At 32.1% G+C, this 18,440-nt stretch overlaps 1 protein-coding gene across 2 annotated transcripts in view; it reads right to left on the minus strand.

Annotated features, from left to right (window-relative positions):
- Nucleotides 1-817: 817 nt before the first annotated feature.
- Nucleotides 818-18,440, minus strand: part of Stacl (SH3 and cysteine-rich domain-containing protein) — a 111,504-nt gene continuing 93,881 nt past the window's right edge. For both annotated transcript variants that reach the window (XM_085196407.1, XM_085196406.1), the window contains 11 exons: nucleotides 15,405-15,449; nucleotides 14,141-14,256; nucleotides 12,085-12,252; nucleotides 11,123-11,308; nucleotides 9,629-9,694; nucleotides 8,787-8,912; nucleotides 7,747-7,830; nucleotides 6,792-6,934; nucleotides 5,336-5,566; nucleotides 4,976-5,152; nucleotides 818-4,876 (listed from right to left, as the gene is read on the minus strand). In XM_085196407.1, the coding sequence (XP_085052533.1) occupies nucleotides 5,009-5,152; nucleotides 5,336-5,566; nucleotides 6,792-6,934; nucleotides 7,747-7,830; nucleotides 8,787-8,912; nucleotides 9,629-9,694; nucleotides 11,123-11,308; nucleotides 12,085-12,252; nucleotides 14,141-14,256; nucleotides 15,405-15,449 (1,309 nt within the window). In that variant the 3' untranslated portion in view covers nucleotides 818-4,876; nucleotides 4,976-5,008. The remainder of the gene's footprint in view (nucleotides 4,877-4,975; nucleotides 5,153-5,335; nucleotides 5,567-6,791; nucleotides 6,935-7,746; nucleotides 7,831-8,786; nucleotides 8,913-9,628; nucleotides 9,695-11,122; nucleotides 11,309-12,084; nucleotides 12,253-14,140; nucleotides 14,257-15,404; nucleotides 15,450-18,440) is intronic.

Genomic DNA, 18,440 nt, shown 5'->3' on the forward strand with positions numbered 1-18,440 from the left:
GCTTCGATACTCTACTTAAAAGTTGCTTTTTAAATACGAATAGAAAATAATATGAATGGAAGTTTGTTATTTAATATTTTTCAATTATATTCGTCAATATGTGACGTCGGTTAATTAAAAAGAAAATAGGTGCCATCTGTAGGCGCTTCAATACTTTACAATCAGCCAGGTTCGTTGGATTGCTCGGGTGATACAATATAATGTAATTTACTAACAGATGACGCTTAAAAATAAGGTTTTGTTCATTTTTTTGTTTAGAACTCATATTCTAAACAAAAAAAAATCATCTGTATCATGATTGCTGTATGTTAAATGTTCCATAGCATACAGCAATCGTGATACTGTGTCATTGGGTTTAACTGTGACTGTTAACGTGATGAATATATTAGTAGATAATTATGATAAGAGAATAATTAATATTTTCGTTTCACTCAACACGCAGTGCCTCCAAAATTCAGCAGAAAGTGAGGAACGGAGTGTCTTAACACTAGGTTCTCTCTGCCTACCCTGCTGTGTGCGGGATTTTGCGTGAAGCTGATTAATTTATTTTTATTTTTCAATTTAATGATCTAGTAAAAATATTCATTCCTGCACTATAAATGTTTTAGTAATAGGCGAATAAGTTTAGACTGGAGTGTTACTATAATGAAAGAGGTTTTTACTGCCTTTACTGCTAAATGTTAAATTGCAATTTATAAAAAAAGGAAATTTACATTAAGTTTCTGCGTTTCCCATATATACTATTTTTTTATTTATACATTGCTAAATATTACTATGATCAGTTATGGTCGTAGTTCAAAGAAATGAAAGACATATAAATGTGATATTATTTATTTAATCTAACGCATGGTACTGGTACTGGAATCTAAACATAAAAAAAGGGGAAAGACATAAATTAGGCGACTAATATTGCTCAGCAAATAATATAACATAGTAATTTTTTATGTAATACACAAAAAAAAAAGTGATTAAAGAAATACACACATTTATGTGGTTCTAGACTAGTTGGTCTTACAAAGCGTACATAAAACTCAAAAGTACAATAAATTTACGTGTAATCTTTATCTAATGTGTCGTTTCATAACACAAGTGACCACTGTAGGGTTATTAAGAATATTCTACCAAGCCAATATTTAGTTTAATAATAATCTTCATCTTCAAGTCGACACAGTTTGAAGCCGGATCAAAAGTGAAAAGTGTTTAAGCCCATTGGGTCTAAAAACTTCACTAATATCACAAATTCATATTTTGAAATTCATTCGCCTATTCCAAAGTTGTAAATTTTATAAAATTTAACGTGCCCCATACCACCGCTTCCAACAATGATCAGTAGGAGTTAAAATATATCTAATGGACAACATTCAGTTAAATATAACTGGTGTAAGACCTTTAAAATACTATGATCCATATAATCACATGTATAATACTAAAATACTCATTTATTATTACTTAAATCTATATATCTCACTAAGGGATCCTTTAGGGTCTTCTTGTTTCAAACAATATTTAAACAATTATATTTCTTTGGTTCATTAACGTAGGTTGCATTATGTCGTACCAAAAAAAAACAGCCTGTACATACCACATATTATTAATATATTCATATATAATTACTTTGGGTTATATATTATGAAAAACAAATAAATATTATAAAGTATATGGATAGAAATAAACGATGGTATTTATATAAAAAAATCGTTTAGCTAAGCTAACGCTCTAGTTCGCATCTAATTGAGCGACACGTTCAAAAATAAACAATAATCTATTTTTTGTGTTGGCATTAAGTTGTATAATATTATTATATTTAATATTATTAAATTTAGTCTACACATATATTTTTTTCTCAATAGACAATTGTTTTTATATATCTATATTTATATGATATAATAGCTGTGCTTTCATATATTAACAATAAATTTTATATTTTATTTTAGAACAGGGCATATAATAGGTATCTTAGATTTACTATCATTCTAATTAAAATAAAAAATAATTCGTATGTATTAAAACTTCTTGTCCTAAACTGAACTGGGTATTGCAAAATTAAGTAGAAATTGGAATTAATCAGATGAGACAAAAACTTTTAATACATCGTACATAGTTATAAAGAAATAGATTTCGCAGTTTATCTAATTTTTATATAGATATATATAATATATTTTTGCTTATATCCGACATATTATTTCTCTATAATATAATATGCTTTGTTAATAATTACACTTAAAACTCCAAGGGGACGGTATAAACGTGTCAAATAAAACGCGACAAAGTTAAATATATTATTAAATAACTTTCGTGTTTCGACAACAATAGTTAATACACATAGGAAGGTTTAGAAGGAACTATGAATTAATATGCATATTTCATTATTAATAATATTTATTAATAATATTTTCAGCTTGTTTTATACATATTGAAAATTCTATTTTTTTATATGTTACACTTTTTTCTCTATTAATGGAGATAATTTCTATTATAAGGATAGACACTCAGAAACCTATTAGTTATTTGATTACACCAAAAATATATATAAAAATAAATATAAGTAAATTAACATAGACTTCGTAGTCTCAATGACTAGTCTATAATGTATGTAAGTAGCACGATAATTATCGTACGGCAGTATGTTATCTATACTACTCGTATATCTACTGGTATTTGGCATGCCAGTTATACATGGCAAACATGTTATGGCAAGACGGATGGCAAGCAGGAGTAAGAATAGAGGGGGCCGGGTGGTCCGTGCTCACCCCAAAAAAAATATTAATAAAAAAAACCTTTACACAAACACATGTTTAAAGCTTAAGTCGCTTTAGCTTCTGGGACATAATATTTGTAGGTATCGCTAGTTACGCCCATGATGGAACGACCTTGAATGGTTTCCTTTACGATAAGCTTTTTAATACACAGTCAGACAAGACAACTTTTTATATTTTACATGGTTTGGAGAAACAGTATGTGAGAATTTAGTAATTTAGCGTAACATTGAAACTTACAACTCCAGTGTCTTACTAAGAGATCGACTGTCGGATTGTAGGTGTATCTAATGCCTCCAAAAATCAGTGTAAACTGGGGAACGGAGTGTCTTAACACTAGGCGCTCTCTGCCTACCCTGCTACATGTCTACTCTATCACCAGGGGATAAAGCGTTAAAAATACAATTATAAATAAATAAGTGTTAGGAATGTTGTTATAAGAGATCAAAATCAATTTATATAAGGTCGAGAAGATATTTTATATATTTTTTATATTTAAGAATTATATATTTGGTATAATTATGAGATTTGTGCAAGATTCCTGTCATATCTACTGATCTAATCCTTTTATGTTTAAAGAATATTAATTATTACCTACCTATTCACTTAAGTAAATCTACGTATATTATTTTTTATGGAGTGTTTAAAGAGGTTGCTTTTTTACAATATTAAATTATATATCTATATTTTATGAGGTGAAACGGAATATAAACTAAAAAAGGAAGAACTGGACATAGCAATAAAAAAATATGACATAACACAACTAAATGTACTACTTATACAATTCAAAATTATTATTTGTTACATTAAAATACAATTAATGGTTTGGACTATTGCAAAAATATATATTGAATTTAATATGTATTAAAATGTATATTTCTCAATCACTTGTGAAGCATTCAAAATAAAGATCCTATTCAAGTATTCACATTTATTAAATGTCAGCTGTGAAAATGATACCAAATTCCGAAGAAAATTAAAAAAAAATACTAGATTTATTACAACAAATACGTTACAAAACTAATTAAATACATTACATAGGTAATATGAGTAGGATAATATAAGTAGTCAATTTAAGAGACATCGCGTGACTTTTATATGACAACACCACACAGTACATATACGTATCTAATTAAGTATACAGTTAAATTCGAATATATAATTTTTATTAGGGGAATTATTCACATACATACTTACATTTACTCGTTATATCTCAATCATATAGATATATATCTCTATATCTGTTGTAAAATGATATGTAGCTATAAGTTTTTGTATATACTTACGCAATAATACAGGGTTTCCCTTTCAAAATAAATTCTGAATATGGAAGGATTGTATTTTTCGAATAAAATAGGCCGTACTAAAATTTATAAATTTTAAAAAAGTTTTCTTTAATTCAGCAAAATAGTAAGGATTGGTAAATGTGTACAAATTGTACACAAAGGCAATAATTCCAAATATAATAAAATTTTAAATACACAAAAGCATTTGCAAAAGCATTCATCATAAGAATAAGACTATGATATGATAACGCATTACCTACTCTATCACAAATATATATATCAATTTATTATAATTTTTATTTTTTTAAACTATCATTCAATCAATCAATATAAATGAAATTGACACTAAGTATTTTTTCTAGTAAGAAGCATAAAAAGATTTTCAATAAATAGGCCAGAGCTCGTAACCTAAGACAGATCAACTACGTCATGTAAATTTTAACAAAAACTTAAACTTTCAAAAGATTTTTAAAGGAAAAGTTGTCTAACAAAATTAAGAGGGCGTTCATGAGACATTATAGGTCTTTCGTAATCATAATCGCTTTGATTTCCTGTGCATGGTGTCATTTGTAGCGGTCGTGATGATGAAGAGGCGCCACATCTTCTGCAAAACGTCCGCCGTACTCCCAGCGGTCGCTTCCACCACCACATACCTTGTACGGAGGCCTCGTAGCTGGCTTTGTCTGATCTGGAGGATGTAGCGTAGTTGTAGGTAGGTCGGGGTTCATAGGGTTCGGACCAATTGGATTCACTGTCGCAGGGCGTGACCGGGGCGCTACGGGTGGGTTTGGGTTCGTAATATTTGTTTGATTCTTCGGAGAGTGAGCCGCGTCTCTGAAAATATCATGTATTTTTCATTTGAACGTAACGATTAACGTAAAATATCTGTAGATATTCCCATGGATGTGCAGGCAAAATAGACATAGTTCTTACTTTCATAACATTGAAGTGCGGTAGCTTAAAGCGTCACACTTCCTGTAGGAACTTGACCGGACACACTCCCTGTCGGTTATCACCGGAGCGAATCATCACCATCCCGTCAACCTCGTCTCCCACTTGTATGACGATTTGATCACGAAGCAACATTAGTCCATTGTCCCCATCTGATACCTAAAAGTAAAAATATAATATTTAGATTAGTGGAGCAGGCAGAGGGTACATAACGTTAAGACACTCCGCTCTCTCACTTTCCGCCAAATTTTTTAATTATTGTGTGTTGAGTGGCGGAACTGAACGCTATTTTTGTTGTAATTTATTAATAAAATTAAATAAGCCTATTTGAATGAACGTCACCTGTAAATTGTGAGTAACTTGTAATGGTCGCTCTCCGGCTTGAAGTTTTGTGCAATACTTGGAAGGAAAATATCCTATTTTACCCAAACATTTGCCTTTCCACCAATCGGGATCAGACGTATCGATGACGGTCACTTTGTAGCCGGCCTTGAGATCCAACTCGTCAGCGTGGCGAGATTTGAAGTTGTAGAGAATCACATACAAGTTGGTTGGCAGGAGACGTTGATGCTTCTGGAATTTAAAATATTTAATGTAAAAAAATTAAAGCTCGATATTTTTATACATAAATGCATATCTAATTTTAATTATCTATGCATTAAACTTGCAGTAGAGGCTTTCGGGGATCTTTCAGATAATTTGCGATAGTGGTGGGTTAAAAATCCCACGCCTGAAAACGTTTATATTTAAAACGATCATATACATGTTTTGGATAGATAATTATGGTTCCTGCTATTTTAAAAACTAAAGTGATGAATAAACTTTTAATTAAGGTGTAATGGACATACGAATTAAATTATATAAATGTACTAGCGGACCCGGACGCGGCTACGCCTGCTTGAAATATAAGAATATAATTTCTATACAAATATAATTTCAATCTAGATGAAATGCTAAAAGAGACTATTATATTTATTTTCATAAGGATGAATATCAAAATGACGCGGTAACGAACGCGGTCGCGTAGCGACGACGGTTGTTATTAACATGGCAGAATAAATTGCATGTCAAATTAGAAAATATTTTAATTTATTAGTATATATGTGTAATGTAATGTTATATAGCCTATAGCACTTCTGAAGAATGCAGCTTTCATACAAAACAAAAACATAGTAAATCGATCCAGTAGATCCAGAGATTTTAGCGTTCAAACAAACAAACAAACAAACTCTTCCGCTTTATTATATTAGTATAGACTAGCGGACCCGGACGCGGCTACGCCTGCTTGAAATATAAGAATATAATTTCTATAGAAATTTAATTTCAATCTAGATGAAATGCTAAAAGTGACTATTATATTTATTTTCATAAGGATGAATATCAAAATGACGCGGTAACGAACGCGGTCGCATAGCGACGACGGTTGTTATTAACATGGCAGAATAACTTGCATGTCAAATTAGAAAGTATTTTAATTTATTAGTATATATGTGTAATGTAATATTATACAGCCTATAGCACTTCTGAAGAATGCAGCTTTCATACAAAACAAAAACATAGTAAATCGGACCATTAGATCCAGAGATCTTAGCGTTCAAACAAACAAACAAACAAACAAACTCTTCCGCTTTATTATATTAGTATAGATAGTATAGATGTCTGTAAAAGATTCAACAGAGTATAATAATAATTTTGACGCAAACATATTAACTACGACTTTAAAATTTCTGGAATATACTATTTAGGAAGAGACCAACTATTACCTTAAGAACATTAAGTTACCTAGTGGAATACTCACACTGGGTTGCTTCACTGGTGATGGACAAGGGCTAGCACTGTTGGACGACAGACTCTTATCTGGCTCGTCAGGCAGTTCAACACTGCTCATACGACCGCCTCGAGCACTCAAGAGTCTACGACTGTGTACCGGTGACGATGGAGCTGCATATCATTTATTAAAGTTTAAGCACTTGCTTTTCTAAATTTGGGACGTTTAGGTATTAGTATAGAAGTTTCTATTGTATATAATGAATATTAATTTCAATTTTAAGTTTAAACTAAGATTGAAATCGTATTTTCAATTTATTTTAAAACCTATGAGAAATTTACCAAGAGCGAACGAGAAATACTGATTGAATTGTAGCATAAGATCTGATGTTTACTACATCCCTACGTATGTTCAGCCATATAGTTCAATACGTATAAAGAAAACACTGAAAACATTCAGTTTTGTTTTTTTGAATTTATTAACATTCAGACCCATTTTTACTGAAGAATATCAACAGAGTTGAAGGTCAAATATACAAAACTATATAGAATTATATTTATTTAGAATTATTATTATTATATAGAATTTGTTATAAATAAAAAAATATTAATATACTTGCCTAAGTAAATTTCATCACGATAATAACAAATGGGATAACAGATAGACATTTAATAGCTTTCGCTGTAATAATGATGGTCGTAAACGTCAGTTAGTTGTTAGTTATAGCAATGCACTTAACAATTAATATATATAATGTATATTTTAGTATCACAATTAATGTGTCGATAAAACATTAAAAAAATATTAAAATTTTCAAAGAACCCTTTTGAAAGCACAAACACAGATATTATTTCTATTCTAGGCTCCCAATTTCATATTTAACGTAAGACAACTTTAAGAAATGTATAAACAAAAATATATCTAACAAATTTTGTTGTGCGAGGTTGTGTTACGTTAAATGTACGTGATATAGAAATGAACGTACATGATTGAGTATGGGCATACTGGTGAAGCATGTGGTTACTTATTCTATACGAGCCATATCTCATGCAATATGTTCTGTAGTCACCTAGAAAATAAAAGTAAATAAATTACATGCAAAAATAAATGCAAAAAACATACGAAAACATTAAAAGGCGTTAATGGGCAGATAGTACATACATCTTTTGTTGGTTGTGAAGCAGGACCAAAAATATTCTGAGCAGTGTTTTTTTTAACCAAAAATAGCCAAAACATTTAAAAACCGAATCGTAAAACTTTCGGTTACCATAGAACGACGAAGAAAGCACATCATCAGGGAAATTCAGTAGACAGTGTAGCCACAAGTAGTCACTAACAAAAGATAGACACAAGCTAAAGCCAAGGTAGGAGGTACAGTAGAGGTGAACATTTAACATTGCTTGTGGACACAAGACATATATCGTTCATAGACAACACTTTCGTTAATAACATTGGCTGAGCTCAAAAAACCAAGAAAAAATTTAAAGTCGCTTTTACCATAAATTGCTTTCTTTGCATTTGTGAAGAGTAGATCTTAGTATAATTTCATCAATTCAGAAACGTCATATTTTTCAAGTCATTAACTGATTATAATAGTATTTGGGAATAGCTGAAACAATGCCAGCAGCGTGTCGCTATAAACATTCGCTGCTACCAGATCATGTTGAACATATAACAATGCCAATAAATTTAACTCAATTAAGACCATTAAAGACCTTGCAGTAGTTTTGTTAATTTTTAGTCATTTTAAATAGTTTTATTAGATTTTCTTGTTATACATAGCGTAATGTCTTGGAATTATTAAATTTGTTCCGACATAGGATATCTCTTTAAACGCTCAACGTTCAACATTGAAGTTCTTGAATACAAAACTTGAAAGTTCAACGTTAGTATCTTTTAAAGCAAAAGCGACTTTTTGGTATAAAAAAATATTAATTGATGAAATTGTAAATGTAAAATGTAATTGTAAAGAAAGTCAGGTTTTTTGTGCCCATGATGTTTACGTGATAATTGCGACATTCGTACATAGAACTCTGCTGCCCTGCGAGGGTTGATCTCGAGGCCGACGTCTCAGCTCCCCACATTCTGGAGAGTCCAGCGACAGGCTCTTCATCCTAAGGTTCAACTTTTGTCGTCTCGGCGAATGTGGCGCTATAACAGGCATGCGGTATGAGCATCGGACACTTACCAGTTTTTTCAATTTCTAATCCTATTGTATCGTACGACTGGTTAAATGATATTTTATATTTTTAGTGAAGAAAAAATGTATATTAGTTAAATGTATGTAAGCTTATAACTAAATTTTAAAGCAAAACTTGAAATTTTGTAAATGTTTTTAATTTAAGCATTAGGTGAGCATTGGCAATAATTAGTATATAATATTACTTTCATGAATAATAATATATATTAAAATTATAAATTGTGTCTTTTGAAAAAGTCTAGCTCAATCTTATAAGCTAATTTGTTACATAAAGATTTTAAAATATGTATTAGGTATAAAAATGCATAAGCAGGGCAAAGAAAAACAAAAATATCAGAAAAATATATAGAACCATAAAAATACTTATATATTCAAACCAAGATGCACAAATATGAAGTTCTGAGTGGAGTTTACGTGACGATACCTACTGAATGCTACTTATTTTAGCGAATACTAATAAATGAAGTTATATTCAAATGATGTCTTCATGATAATTTACAAAAATACTTAAAATTTAAAGAAATATTCAAAAAAATTGCTTGCTCGTCATCAGCAGCTTTGTTTGAATTAAACAAAATATAATTTATACGAATGGTAGTTGATAAAATGCAACGAATCTCAACACAGTCTACTGGGATTCGCTTATGTACAAGTCAATTATTGGTACCAGGTAAGGGACTGGCGCGGTCTGCCTGCCTCAACATTTGAGCACTCTTGGAGTTCCTCATCGAACCTGTATGAACAAAATATAGCATCTCGTCTGTAATGTTTAATATCAATGGACGTTTTACGACGGTGTCGCCCTGTAAACTCGGAGGAAGAAACATAATAGCAAAAAAAGCCAAAATCAAAACAATTTCTTTAAACGCGGATATCCTATAAAACGATAACAATTTTGAACTTTTATGGTATTATTTGTCTGCGTGTAATTAAGAATGGCGTAGTATTCCGTTGTGAACAACTAACTTTATACAAGAATATTATATACAATAATATTTGCGTTGGCTGTCTGAGTGCATGTGAAAATACGTTAGTTAGTATGTGATGTGGATGTAAAAGAAAAAATCGCCGTACAAACGCATGCGACCAGCATGTCACGCGCCAAGCCATGCACCACTTACATACATCCAAACGCCCGAAGAGTTTTGACGTTCAATATAAAAAGTCAAGTGCAAACTGGTAAGAGGACGAAAAAAATAAGCGAATCAATTCTGAATTTTATTGTAACAGTAACAATACATATCACAGAACGCGGGGCGTTTCGGGGTAAAAAAATATACGCGAGCGGCTCACGCGGGCGGTCTTATGGCCGCATTCAGACCAGTCAGTATAGGTATGAATTAATTTCAAATAAATATTTCGTTATTTCTTGCGAATGCTGGCCTGGGCCTTGAGAATTGAAGGCGGAGGATCGCCATTTTCATTTAATAACACTAAGGGTTGTCCGAATGGGCGTGTCGTCGTCTCTTCTGTTTCTGCAAAGATAACCGGCAAAACAAAATAATAAATAAATAAATAAATATATTTAAAAAAAAAACAAATAATTAAACAAATAAGAAACATAAAATTAAAAACAAAACTCTAATATAGGACTGATGGAGATGATTACTGAGAATGTCCAGGTACACCGAGTGGGAGGACGGAACAAAGCATGTAGCATTGAGATTCTCTAGTTGTTTCAGTGTGCTAACATTGCGACATATAATATAAAATAAAATAAACAAAATCACACAACGAAATGAGGCTTTTAGCCAATAAGACGGGACAAAGAAAGCTCGTTTGAGACAGAGATGCGCTACGGCTGCAGGGCGCGTACTTTCCGGTAGCGAAATGGACCGATGTTGCGGCGAGCGTCGCGACTTGGAGCCCCACATGGACAAACTCTTGACGCCCGCGAACAGCCGCCGCCGCACGCCGCCCTCCGGCCGCGCCGCGCCTACCGACAAGCGCACTCTGAGACCCGCACCCCGCGCACCCCACGACTTAAGAAAACGTGCAATCGACACTACTGAAAACGAGTGATCTGAAGCCGATACGCGTCCCAGGGGCGGATCTACCCGGCTACAGATGTGTTCTAGCATGAAGTATGTAATGGCAGCTTAGATTCGCCCTTGGCGCGGAACGAGCGGAGAAGCGAGCGAGCCCGGGTGCGGCACCAGACCTGAGCTGGAGGAGACCGGGGGCGCCACCGCCAGGCCGGCGTTGGGGCGCGCCGGGGAGCGCGCGGGCGGAGGCTCCTCGGGCGCCGACACGCGCACTACGGGGCCCCCGCGCGATTCCCCGCCGCCCGGCTTCGCTATTTCGTTGGCGCGCTTCAGAACTTGATAAGTTTGATCCACTTCCTCCTCTGGGCACCGATCGAAATGTTATTACCCGATATATTACGAACTATTAGAGTTGCAAGAGGTGTGCGGTTGTCGTTTGTTAGTAGCGACTTTTTGTATAGATCTGTCTAATGTCTATCTCGAATGACAATTTGCAATTTGATTAGTAAAGGACTCGGGGTTCAACAGGGTCAATCCGTACTATTTCATACCGTACCCTCGTCATAGTAGCTATCGAAATCATCATCGAACTCGACTGATCTCTTGAAAGAGATCTTAGTAAGTCTCTGTCCTGGCAGCCACCCGTCCTCCACCCCTGGACAATGTCAAGTTAGTGTCCTATTGCGTTTAAATTATATGTGATCGTACAAAGAATTTATTGTGTTTGTATTAATACGGAAGCGAGTGAGCTATAACTGTCTATTACTTATAAGGTTTTAATTCATAAGCTTGAGTATTGCCATGTTTACAGTGTACTGCTCTGTTAAAACTGTTGAAGGCTATATTACATTTATAAAATTAAGTAATATTTAGATACTCTAACGTAATAAACATTTGATTTAACAAAATTTCCACATATAATTAAATTTTATTTCTAAAAGGTCTAATACTTACCATCCTTTATTAGTCAATAGACAGACATGTCAAGTAACACTTTAGCAAAAATAAGTACAAGAGTTAAATTGCTTGGATAGTCTTATATCAAGATGATTAAATTTATTGTATGTAAAATTTGTTTTAAGTACGTTTTGTTAAAATTATAAAAAATAATAAAAATCCGAATCAAAGGCTTACTCACTTTCTTCATCAAACGCTGCATCTTGTACTCTATGAGCTTCTATTTCAGAAGTGCTCTTTTGTCTCCGGAGAAGGCGAGATTTAGTCTGGCATTTACCAACTTGCGGCATGCAATCTGTATGCACATTCATCTTGCACATCCTACAGCGTAGACCCTGGCGTGTGTGCCCTGGGAGAACAGATATAAACTGCTTTAAGTATACAGGCTTATTATACACAATTACATAAGAAAATGCATTATTGTGTATTTAGCTAGTTGATTATTCTAAGATTTCTCCGTATTAAATATTAATTAATTTTGGCAGTGTAGTGTCAGATTTCTGATTAATGTTCTGACGGCAATTAAATTTTGCCTCCATTCTAAAATAACGTTTTATAAAACAATATGAAACTTTCATGTTCAGGGAGTCCTAGTTTCCCTCTTAGTCTTTAGGTTGGGGCCAGCTTGTCAGGGGTATTAATTATGTCTTGAGATAGAACGATGTTGCCCCTATATATTGCTAACTGAAGTATAATAATGAGAGCCATGGATAATGGCAGAGAATTTGTAAGTTTGCAACAATTTATTAAGTGACCTAATATTTAAAGTGATAACAACGTTTATCTTAATAGCTCACAAGTAGCCCTTAGTAGTTGCAGAAAATTATAAATAATTAATTTGGCGGTTAACCACCAATTTACGATGGCCGCAAGGTAGGTGCTCTACCTACTATTGACCTAGATTGCTAAAATCAATTATTTCTAGTAAAAAATCTAAATCCTTCTCTATAAATATGATAAAACGGTGAGAGGGGCCATTCTGCACAAAAAATAAGAAATAAGAGATAGATAATAGATAGATAAATAAGAGATAGTTGTATAAATATCTCTAGAAATATATTTTTTAACCAATAGAAACCACATATAATTTAATTTCTTTTATCTGTCTGTCTGTGGTCCACGGATCCACGCAAAAAGGACTGGACGAATTTTGATGAAGTTTTTAGTAATTTCAGTAGCACCTATTTATGAAGGTACCGAGCGTTCCAGTTCAGGACAAATCACTTCGCCAATGTCACGTTGAACAAAGAAATTATTATACTAAGGCGGCGTTCGTACTGGGAAATATAAAAATTATTTTTTTAGGAATTACTTTTGCAAAATGGATGGTAAATGAAAGTAGCATGGTTCACGCAAACGTAGATACGAGTATAAATTAAGTATTGTTTTATATTAAGTATTGAATTATATTAAGTATTGTATTCTATTAAGTATTGAATACAAGTTAGATGTTCATAACAAAAAAAAATGATTAAAATGTAAAAGTATACACAAAAGCTTATTCATAACGTTAACGGTATATTAAAATTAGTCCGCTTTTCTTTCTTTGCATTGTACCAGGCTGTGACAGACGAGCTGTACGACATTGACATTAAACACTATGAAATTGATATTTGAAGCTACAGTTCGTGTAGATAGAAATATTAAAGTTATATTAATGTGCCTACTAATATCGTACTGGGAAATATCAAAGGGTATAAAACTGAAATCTTTTTATAATTTTATTATTCGTAAGCTATTACCTACGCTGTATTAGATTTCAATCACGATTAGGTATTTGCAAAGATGAGCCAAGATTGTTTTTTAACAAGCTTTTTGTAATATGAAACTACTGAGTGGAAGCGGTGACTTCGTTCCGAAGTAATTCATTTTACAGTTTATCCCAATATCCCAAACCTAATACACAAAAAGAATTTAAAGAAAAGAAAGATAAGATTTTTTATTCATATCTCGAAAAACTTGAGTTTTTAAGGTAAACTCTATATCCCGCGCATGCCAAGGTAGGCAAAGAAAGAAACTCCATTCTAATAAAGACATTTTGTTCTCCACTCTCCGCCAAATTCTAGAGGAATTGCGTGTTGAGTGAGGGCACAAAGCTTAAGTAGTTTAAATTAATATAAAACTTTAATTCAAGTTCACTAGTAGCTTTACTGCGCTCACAATACCCGTAGTATTAGGTATAACAGTTTAAGCCTTTAATATCTCAGGTTTATACCAACATTAAGATATACACTTACCTCTGAGAACTTGAGAGCAAACATCGCAGGGCGTGATTTTCTTGTAGGTATATTCTTGAAAATTATGCGCTTCCGATTCCCCGCCCGAGCGCATGTCACGAGCGGCGCCATTCCTCCTAGAGATGATTACATGTTAGATATATCCTACTACGTGCAATTTTTACACTTTCAATATGAAATATATTTTCATAATATGACAAATATTATACATACTATATATTTGCAAGGACTTGTTTATTTCGTACTATCAATCATTTCTCATGAACTTGGCTATATCATCTCAATATTTAAAAGACTTCCGCTGTAAGCTCTCAGACGTGTTCCGCGTTTACAATGAACTAAAATGGGATTAGGTTAGTAATTTATCGTATTTTGAGGTCCCTGACAGAAGCTTATACTACGTCATATATATTGATCTATGTACAAGGCCAAGTCCATGGCAGCGGTGGGTGAACCGGTCACCTTCGCCGCGCTGAGGTTTGTTTTGATGCTTATAGTAAAATATTAATATGACTATATCTATGTGAGCATTATTATTGATTGTATCATAATAATTAATATGTCCCAAATATATTTATACTTTAATTCTGTATATCTTGAAGTAGTACTAAATCAAGAAAGGTTGTAATATATTTGTATTTTGTATGTAAAATATACATTTTTCAAATTGAGATTTTCATAACTTTGTCATACTTTAAAATAACATTATGATACAGCTAGAGATGAAGCTTATATAGGGGGAAAAGCAATAAGATAGGAGACAGGACAGCGTACAAAAGCTATGGAAGCAATATATTTTGTAATTCAATACTTAGATTACTTAAATATATATTGAAGTTAAACGATCTAGCTATTTCCTAGGTTTCATAGGTCTGGATGTATATTGAAAATAAAAATAAACATAGCTATTATTAAATATTTACATGACTGAAGACATACATATATATGTACTTACATATATGGCTTCGGAACTAATATCATAATAGCAGTACTAATATTACCAGGCTTTACGTCACCTAATGTTGTAGGAAAATATGGATTCTACTTGAGCGAGACATTTAACTGTTAGCCTTTACTTCATGTTGCACAGAAAATACTAAAACTATTTAATTTACGATTTTCATATTTTTATAGCATTAAGGTAAAAAAATAAGTTTATAATAATTATCAATACATCCACGGCCTTGAAAGCCTTTGTAATATAGATAGTACAGGAGTAACAGTATCAGGTCACAGAAGATATACGCCTACGGGGAAGGTTTACCTCATCGCCATGACCGTAGACACCGCGTGGTACATTTGATTTTTTCTTACGATGCAAGAAGAGAGAAACATCAAAATGAACATGAAAAGTGTGATAAAAATTTCATATTAAAATGCAATTTAAGTCTGTGATGAATATTTTTATACTGTACTCTGAAATTACTTGAAATGTAAAAGAACCATTGAACGATATTTGATATCTACTAGCGTACTATATATTAAAATAAAATATATGATTAGAAGCCTAAATGATAAAGTATATGAGGCCAGTCGTACCGCAGGTGCACAAGTGCGACTGTAAACGCAATGGGTTATGAGTTCGATTCCCACTCGAGGAAATAAATAAATAAATAAATTTAAATAATTAATTAATATTTTCATTTTCTAGCTCCGGTGACGAGGCAGAGCGCGGCGTTGAGTTCTGCCACCTAACGCGCAAAATTTAAATTCCCCAAGAATCTGGCAAAATTGGGGAACGGAAGTATCTTAAAACTAGGTTTTCAAGTTTCTTATGCCTAAAGAATTGCTAAAGAAAAATATTGCTTAGAAGCGTTATCAGAAACGCTTCACAAGCAAAATCGTTCGATAGTTCTTATAACGTGTTATGCATATATGTATATATTTTATAGAGTAAGTAACATTTAAAAAATGTAGAGCCATCACAGACTTGATTTACTCGTAAGCTGTTCATATACATAGGTTTAGTTAAACTATAGATATAATAATATGTTACTTTTATTTAATTAGAACAACTTACGAATAAAAAGGCTTAATAACTTAAAATGATGACAAATTAATATTGCTAATATAAACTTATTTATAATATTGTTAATTAAATGTCGATGTTTTAAATATTTTTTCGTTTAAATACTTTAATTTTTATAGGAAAATATTGTCTTCCGATTGTACTTAAATAATTCTATCCTCGTAACGGAGTAAATATTTAAATTATATCTTTTCCTTTTGAGTGGAGACACTAGTTTATCGACTGCTGTATGCGACTCGTTATCGCATGGAATTGTGTATTTATTTTACGCTACATATTTGCTGATAGAATTCACGAAGTCCTAAATATTTGTATTTGTACACTTTCTACAATTGAAAAACTCCTTATCTATTTTGAATAAAGCATTTGTTCATTCATTTAAAATATCTTTATTATATTCAATGTAAAATACAATAATCTTATTATTGAACTAGCGATCCGATCGCGGCTTCGCCCGTTTGAACTGTATAAGTAGATTACTTGTGTGCATGACTTTCGTTTTCTATATTTTAAAATAATATCTATACCTTTATTAAAAAAAAAGTTTCAGATAATTCAATAAAACAGTTATTTTTATAATATAAAACAAATATTAAAAGTTAAGGAAAGTTTGCTAAAATATAACAGTGAAAACTGCAACTAAATAAGTTAAGTCGTTTCTAAGATTACTATGAACAAACGCACAGACAAAACGACATAATGTTTTATTATCATTGTTTTGGTAACATTTCTCCTTATATATCTTCCATATACAGACATCGATCTATTAAGATTTTATTATTAGTTTTTATAGATATAGATTTAGTTACATATTTCAATTTCAATATGTGTATAAATAAAAAATTGGATAAATATTGCATAAGTATATGAAAACTGTCTAAGTTAAGCTTTGAAATTTAACAAGGGCAAAAAAACTAAATCCGATATAAAATATAAAGTTTCGAATCAACTGACGCATTATATAATAAGAAATATTTGTACAGCTAAAATAAATCAGATTTAATATAAGCGATTTGAAGCCTTACAATATAGGCTTCGAATCGACGGACGGCACGGTTACTGGCCTTAATCTCATTTGCGTGAGACAATAATTGTTTTATGTAAAAATTATTTAATTAATTTATTGGATTACTTTCCTATACATTTTTTGTAACCTTATTCCTAACTATTCATTTCCTTTTTAAAGTTTACTTTATTAAATTGTAAAAATGAAATGAAAACTAGCTTTGTGTGGGCACTTTCCATTATCTTTCATTTTATCTCATACTAATCTAAAGTAGTTGCAAAATTTATCTATATTAATTTAAAAACCCAATAAACGTTTGTATATTAACATATATCTTTGCAGTAGGTTCTTATATAAATGTATTTTCCCTATATATTGGGTGCTCGTAGTCAGGTTTTGTTACAAGCAACAATCAATCTATTTCAATTTAGGTGTACACGATGTCGCCAACATGAAATATTGATTGGCTACTTCAGATTGTGTTTTCTAGCCAATATCTCGCTTCTACAATAATTAAACATGACTTTGAAATGTCCCAGTTGCCTGAACTAATTGAAGCATTCATTTTCTTCTAATTATTTAAAAATGCATTTATTTTCGCTTTGAGCTTTTTTTTTTGCAGCTTCACGCTAAATAGTAGGGTTGGTAGAGGGAGGTTAGTGTTAAGACACTCCGTTCTCAACTTTCCGCTAAACGTTGGAGGCATTGCGTGTTAAGTGGCGGAAATTAACGCCGCGCTTTGCCTCGACACTAGAGCAAATAAACAAATATTATATATTTAATTTCCTCGAGTGGGTATCGAACCCAAAACCTATCGCGTTTAAAGTCGCTTGTACCGGTCCGCCATGACAGGCTTCAATTTTTGAAGCCATTTTTTACACAGTATAATTTTGTAAACTTCATGTAAAGTACAAATTAAATTATCTTTGGTTTAATTCAGTTCTTTTATTTGTTATTTATTTGTATATATTTTTACTTGTTTTATTTATATCGGGTTACACTGTTTCGTATTTCTTTAGCGGACTACTCAAAGAAAGATTGAAACTTTATTAGATTACACCCTTACCCTTTTTCTTCGTGTAATGAAAAAGTATAGCAATTTTCCACTTTATGTGATATTACATATATAAATAATATATAAATATCCTGAAGCAGTTATCTCTTAATTTTTTTTAATAAATAACTATTTTAATCGACTATTATAATTTTTAGTTCTGTTTTTTGTCTATTAAGAATGTATTGTTAAAATTTTGATCCTTGTATTT

This window comes from Heliconius melpomene, chromosome 13 (genome assembly GCF_056956725.1).
Source record: "Heliconius melpomene rosina isolate 202511_hmr_F chromosome 13, ASM5695672v1, whole genome shotgun sequence".
NCBI lineage: Eukaryota > Metazoa > Arthropoda > Insecta > Lepidoptera > Nymphalidae > Heliconius > Heliconius melpomene.